The sequence below is a fragment of the Peromyscus leucopus genome, chromosome 8b (assembly GCF_004664715.2).
Source record: "Peromyscus leucopus breed LL Stock chromosome 8b, UCI_PerLeu_2.1, whole genome shotgun sequence".
Classification (NCBI taxonomy): Eukaryota; Metazoa; Chordata; class Mammalia; order Rodentia; family Cricetidae; genus Peromyscus; species Peromyscus leucopus.
Window position 1 is genome coordinate 86,111,676 of NC_051086.1, and position 6,927 is coordinate 86,118,602.

Below are 6,927 nucleotides of genomic sequence, written 5' to 3' on the forward strand. Positions count from 1 at the left end.
CTACACAGTGAGTTCCAGGGTAGCCTGAACAAGAATATATATGCATTCTTATGCAATGTATGTATATGTATTTATGTCGTGTATATGTTTAAACCTGATGTAAAGAATACTGAAGAGGAGAAAAACACATTGCAATAACCAACTCTGACCTCCAGAAGAGGACAGGGCCAGAAGTGGAAGGGTGGACTTCAAATTGCCAGTGCGGAGTGTGCAGAGGGACCCCTAATCCTGCTGAGGTCATCCCTGCAACCAGGATGAGTTAGACTGCTCCCACCCATAGACTTGAACCTCAAAGCGTAGAAGAGGCCACTTTAGGATCAAGAGAAGATCTGTGGCTTTCTGTGGTTCATACAGAGAAGCTCAGAGGAAGTCAAGTCTGGCAATACAAAGGGCTTCCAGACAAAGACATCCATGGACTCCAAGGGTGTTCTTTGTGTATGTCTGTATCAGTTTGTGTGTGTGTGTGAGTGTGTGCACCTGTGTGTGACTGTGTGCAGAAGCCAGAAATCAACAGGCTACAGATGGTTTCTCAAGCACTCTCTGCCCTGTTTTACTTTTACTGTTTTATTTTGAAATTATGTGTTGGGGTGTGTGTGTGTGTGTGTGTGTGTGTGTGTGTGTGTACATGAATTCAGGTGAAAGGAAGGTATTGAGTCTCCGGGAACTGTAGTTACAGGTGGTTGTGAGCTGACCTATGTGGGTGCTGGGAACCAAACTTGGGTTCTCCGCTCTTAAGAGCAGTCTGTGCTCTGAACTGCCGAGCCAGCTCTCCAGCCCCTTCACCTGGTCTTTAGTGAAAGGAACCTTCACTGAACCTGAAACTCAGAGATCCAGCTAAAGCAACCCCCGGGATCGCGCCATCTCTGTCTGCCAGCACTGGGGTTACAGGTGCGTGCCAACATGCCCTGCCTCATAAAGGCTGGGTGCTGAGGATCCAGGCTCAGTCCTCACGCTTGTGAAGGAAGCGCTTTACTGACCAAGTCATCTCTCTGGCTCTAAAATGGGTATTTCTTTTGTTTGTTTGGCTTGGTTGTTTGTTTGTTTTGAGACAGGGTTTCTCTGTGTAGCCCTGGCTATCCTGGAACTTGCACTGTAGACCAGGCTGGCCTTGAACTCATAGAGATTAAAATGGGTATTTCTTAGAGATGTCATCCTGAACTTCTGGAGGCTGGAATCAGAGATGCTGGGTACATCCTCTCCCCGACGAGCCCTGCAGAGGCCATTGTTTGGCAGCCTCTGACCCCGAAGGGTTCTGAGGTCTCAGTGGTACACTGAGGCTGGGCAACTTTCCGGAAAAGTCAGACAAACAAAAGTTAAGTCAGAGCTTAGCTTTCGGCAGCAGCGAATTCTGGTTTTGGTCTCTGTCACCAGAGGTCCTAAAATGGTCCAGATTAGAGAAAAGATCACCGACTCCTATGACCTCATATTCGTCTTCAGCTCATCCTCCTGGGCCTAGAGCTTGTGATGCTAACTAACATTCTATAAAGATGTATCCCCAGGAGTCCCCGTTCTGGGGTCACTCCAGCTCTGAGATGACAAGAGAAGCTGCCAATTACCCGCTCTTCCAGGGCATGCAAAGGAGGACGGCGGTGGAGGCAGGAGGCTTGAGGACCATTCTCCACTACTCATCCAGCTCCCCCTCTTTGTAGAGCTGGAAGGAGGAGAGAAAACTGTCCTTTCTTTCTCTCTGGTACCAACTTTCTTAGAGCTTGTATCTTCGGTAATCCCCTGCAGCCTTCCCCAGACCTGCCTGGAACAGCCCTTCGGGCTCCGGCAGCCTCTTCAGAACGATGAATCAGAGGCAGTTGTTGGGAAATGCTTGGGTGATGTTAAGAGGCTCTATCTTCCGGTCCTCAATGGGGTGAGGTGTAGAGGCCCCGGTATTCACACTGTAGACCCCACGGGCATGGTTTTTCAATGTTGGTTGCTGATATCATGACCAGCGACTTCTGGAGAGAAATGCTTGCTTGTTGTACGTTTTCATAGTGGATCAGGCATTACACATCCTGAGATCCAAAGATGTAGACGCAGGGAGCGCTGGGGAATCAGTGCTGGTGAGGTCCACACGCTGTCACAGCCCAGCCTTCTTTGGCCCCGGCTTCGCCCCGCGGCAAGCTTTCCCATTTGCACCCCACACTTCTGGCACATTTTCGCCTGGGAGTGGGCAGGGATAAAAATGAAGCCAAGGCACCCTTGCATTTAGGGGTGAGACCGAGCACTCAGAAGGATTCAGAAGCTAAAATAACTGGCTGGTCCCACACAGGTGCTGCGGTAAAGGCGCCTGGGCCAGGAACACGGGGAACTGCAAGGTGAGGGAGCCGCTGCCTCGGCAGAACCAGCTCTTGAAGTGTTCCTTCAGAACCTCAGTCTCTTCTTCTGAAGTGAAGAAATGGGTTTGGTGGCCACACCACACTCACAAGACCAACTGTGAGAATGTCCTTTGCCTCCCGATACACTCTTGACAGATGCTAAGGAGCTGGGGGCTACAGCGAAAGGACTTCTTTCAGAGTGCAGACCCAGGCTCCCAGAGCTGCCACTCAAAACCCAGAATGGCTTCCTGAACTTAAAGGCGCCCGAGGCGTCCTTATAGCTTCAAGGAAGAACTTGAAATCCAAATCTGTTTACACGAGTTTTGCTTCTTGTTTTACAGCTTCATGGCAGGTCCAAGGAGCAGAGGCAATACCTCAAGTTTGGATCTTTGCCCCACAGACCTAAGGGGCGCCTTTGAGTTTGTGGGAGGGCATTGTGCGTGGACGGTACCCTCTAGCGGTCAATGTTAGCACTACACCCAGCTGCCCTCCACCAGCCTATGTTGTCCATAGAGGAAGAGGTCCCCCCTTTCCCAACACACATATTCTTTCTCTATCTCTGTCTCTCTTTATTTTTATTCATTCATTCATTCATTTGCTTGTTTGTTTGTTTGTTTAGAGACAGGGCTTCTCTGTATCGCCTTGGCTGTCCTGGAACTTGCTCTGTAGACTTGACTAACCTTGAACTCACAGAGATCTGCCGCCTCTGTCTCCCAAGTGCTGGGATTAAAGGCATGCACCACCACCTTTCTTTCTTTAAAGATTATTATTATTGCTGGGCGGTGGCGGTGCATGCCTTTAATCCCAGCACTTGGGAGGCAGAGCCAGGCGGATTTCTGTGAGTTTGAGGCCAGCCTGAGCTACCAAGTAAGTTCCAGGAAAGGCACAAAGCTACACAGAGAAACCCTGTCTCGAAAGACCAAAAAAAAAAAATTATTATTATTATTATTTTGTGTGCGTGTATGAGTCTATGTCGTGTGTGTGTGTGTGTGTGTGTGTGTGTGTGTGTGTGTGTGCGCGCGCGCGCGCTCATGGAGGCCAGAAGAGGGCATCAGATCTCCTAGAGCTGGAGTTACACATGGTTGTGAGCCACTTGATGTGGGTGCTGGGAACCAGACTCAGGTCCTCTGGTAGAACAGCCAGCTCTCTTAGCCTATAATAAGCCATCTCTATAAATCCAGCATGTGTATTTTGTGTTGTGGACTTAGGGAATTACACATTCAAGAAGAAAAGGACAGAATAAGGGAAGAAAAATGGTCCAGGAACGCACGCACACACACGTAAATAAACACAATTTAAAAAGCAACATTGGTGGGACAATGCCACCTTGGAGGGGCTCTGTTGCCCCTAATCCCAGTGAACAAACAACAGCATCCCGCCAGAGTACCCTGACTTGGGATACTCTCCAGAGGACACGTTGGGTGGTCTCTGTAGCTGAGATCTTGCATAACCAATGCTCACAAGCCTGGCAAAGGTGGCGACAGAGAGATAAGATCGGGACATGACCGCAGGAGAGGAGTGGGAACATGGTGAGTGGGAGGAGCCCCTAAATTATCCATCAGCACAAGCTGTCAGTGGCCCCGGCCCATGAATAAATGTATAGGGAGGAGGCAGGGGCCTTGGGGTTGGGGAAAACAGGTAGGGTATAAAAAGGGCCGTGCAAGGGACCAAGGCCAGGATTCGAGAGACCAGATCCCAAAGTGCTCAGGGTCCTGTGGACAGATCACTGCTTGGCCATGGCTTCAGGTAAGCATCCTCAAATCCTGCTGGGTGTGATACGAACCAAGGGGCCCTGAAGATGGACGGGAGGCTTCTAACCTGAGTGCAGCCCAACTTCCGCCCATGTTGGGAACAGTATGGGTCCCTATGGGGATTGGGAGAGACTGGCCATTGCTCTCGGTCTTTTCCTGCCCTCCTGTCTCTGTCTAGACTCTCGGACCTCCTGGCTCCTGCCCTTCACCCTGCTCTGCCTCCTCTGGCCTCAGGAGGCTGGTGCTTTCCCTGCTGTGCCCTTGTCCAGTCTGTTTGCCAACGCTGTGCTCCGAGCCCAGCATCTGCACCAGCTGGCTGCTGACACCTACAAAGAGTTTGTAAGTAGAGATGGGTGCCTGTCCAACTGTGGAAGCAGGAAGGGGCAGACCCCTGCCCGCAGACAACAGGAAGTCATAGGAGGAAACCGAGGGGTCGGGGGTCTCAAGCCAATGCCGTCAAGATGAACAGAAATGGAGTGGGTCCTCCATCAGGTAGTGATGACAGAGAGCTACAGGCTCAGCCTCATTGACCGCTCTTCCTCCAGGAGCGTGCCTACATCCCCGAGGGGCAGCGCTATTCCATCCAGAATACCCAGGCTGCTTTCTGCTTCTCAGAGACCATCCCGGCCCCTACAGGCAAGGAGGAGGCCCAACAGAGAACCGTGAGTGGCCGCTCAGGCGTTGTTTGCACAGATCCCGTCTTCTCTAACTGCACGGCAGGCCAGAGACCCCCTTCTCCCCGAAGCTGGGGCAAACTTGGAGTCCCAGGCAGAGGTCACAAGGCACCACACTCCACTCAGCCCTTTCTTCTCAGGACATGGAATTGCTTCGCTTCTCACTGCTGCTCATCCAGTCGTGGCTGGGGCCCGCCCAGTTCCTCAGCAGAATCTTCACCAACAGCCTGATGTTCGGAACCTCGGACCGTGTCTACGAGAAACTGAAGGACCTGGAAGAGGGCATCCAGGCTCTGATGCAGGTGAGGATTGGCACTGGGGTGGACCACCCTGTCCTTTGCCTCTGCCTGGGGCCCAGCTCGGGGTTCACCACAGTTCTCTGTTTACCATTCAGGCCTTGACCCTTGAGAAGGCATCCTTTCTCTAGGTCCTGGAGTAAGCGGGCGTGGGTGGGTGGGGCACAGCTCCCGAGACTCATCTGCCTCCCTTACCCTCCCTTCCCACTGCAGGAGCTGGAAGATGGCAGCCCCCGTGCTGGGCAGATCCTCAAGCAAACCTATGATAAGTTTGATACCAACATGCGCAGCGATGACGCTCTGCTCAAAAACTACGGGTTGCTCTCCTGCTTCAAGAAGGACCTGCACAAGGCTGAGACCTACCTGCGGGTCATGAAGTGCCGCCGCTTTGTGGAAAGCAGCTGCGCCTTCTAGCTGCACACTACAGCGGCTCCGCTGTCCTCCCCCAGTGCCTCCCTTTACCCTGGCAACTGCCCGTCCCTCTGCTTTGTCCTAATAAAATCAAGATGCATCAGATTGCTTGGCTAGATGTATTTCTATTATGGGATGGAAGGATGGTTTCCAAGAGTCCTAGAAGTCCACCTGTAAGAATCCTGTGAGCTGCTGGACGAGTAGCCCTGACTTTCTCTGGACCAAATAGAGTCAACACATCACTTTCTCTATTACATGATGAGTCTGCTCCCACTCCACAGTCAAAATCCCAGCTCTCTGGATAGACACAAGCCAACAAGGTCATAAGTCACCCTCATAATGTACTCAGAGGTATTCCTTTCTCCTCCAACCAGAATCAGGAAAGACCAATCAGTCCCCTGCCCCCAAGATTAGGAAGAAATGAAAATGAGACAGAGGAGCAAAAGGAAAACATCTTCAAGAGAGAAAATATGAGGAAAATCACAGAATTACTGTTGTGCAAAAAATTTTAAGACGGGTTTTCATTTAGTTTGGAAGCTGGGCATGGTGGTGCACAACTCTAATCCCAGCATTTAAGAGGCTGAGGCTGGAAGATTGCTGTGAGTTTGAAGCTAGCCTAGTCTACATAGTGAGATATAGGTTAGCTCAGTCTATATAGCAAGGCTTTATTTTAAACAAAAACAAAACAAATGGGTTTGGAGCAACCGGAACCAGCAGGTCTGAATTCTGAAGTAGGGGAAGCGGGTAGGAGATGGATTCTAAGAAGGGGATCTCCATAGTCATTTCAGTGGGTCCCAGGGAGGGCCTGAGGGACGGCTCAGTTGGTGCTTGGCTTGCCAGCATGAGGACCTGAGTTCAGTTTCCAAAATCTACGTTACAAAACAACAACAACAACAACACAACAACACAACAACCCCTGAGGGGGATGGCACACGACCGCAACTCCAGTACCAGGGAGGCAGAAACAGGCAGCTAGCTCCCTGCTCACTTGGTGAATTCCAGTCCAGTGAGAGACCCTGCCTGTCTCAGAAAGCAGTGCCCAAGGATGGTACCTGAATTTGTCCTCTTGTATGCATAAGCATGCACATGTATGTGTACTGCACTCACAGGAACACACACACACACACACACACACACACACACACACACACATACACACACATATACAAATAGGCATCAGATGGAGAAACACAGAAGTGATGTTTTAGCCCCTGGGTGAGGATAAACCACAGTTGACACGTGGCTTCCTTGTGAGAGAGGGCTACATGATGGAAGGCAGGGACCTGTGTATCATCAAGAACTGAGGGCCTAGCTAAATGTGGGCTCCTCTGACCTTGTCACCATTTACCGTGGAGGAATAGGTCTGTCTCCAAAACCCTCTGAGGTGGGGACATCCAGACATGTATGTGAAATGTAATTCTCAAACATTGGAAGTGAGTAACAGACGGAAGACATTTGAAGTGACCAAAGCAGAGCCTTTCTATTT

At 50.8% G+C, this 6,927-nt stretch overlaps 1 protein-coding gene across 1 annotated transcript; it reads left to right on the forward strand.

The window, feature by feature from the left end:
* The first annotated feature begins 3,375 nt into the window (after nucleotides 1-3,375).
* On the forward strand, nucleotides 3,376-5,547 carry LOC114690474 (somatotropin). The gene is made up of 5 exons (XM_028865311.2): nucleotides 3,376-4,055; nucleotides 4,239-4,399; nucleotides 4,606-4,722; nucleotides 4,875-5,036; nucleotides 5,244-5,547. The coding sequence occupies exons 1-5, from the start codon at nucleotides 4,046-4,048 to the stop codon at nucleotides 5,442-5,444; spliced, it is 651 nt and encodes a 216-aa protein (XP_028721144.1). The 5' UTR covers nucleotides 3,376-4,045; the 3' UTR covers nucleotides 5,445-5,547.
* Nucleotides 5,548-6,927: the final 1,380 nt, after the last annotated feature.

Bases quoted from the DNA above. Each gene is read 5' to 3' on its own strand.
- LOC114690474 (XM_028865311.2), top strand. The intron at 4,723-4,874 runs GTGAGTGGCCGC...CTTTCTTCTCAG, and splicing joins AGGAGGCCCAACAGAGAACC to GACATGGAATTGCTTCGCTT. The intron at 5,037-5,243 runs GTGAGGATTGGC...TTCCCACTGCAG, and splicing joins GCATCCAGGCTCTGATGCAG to GAGCTGGAAGATGGCAGCCC.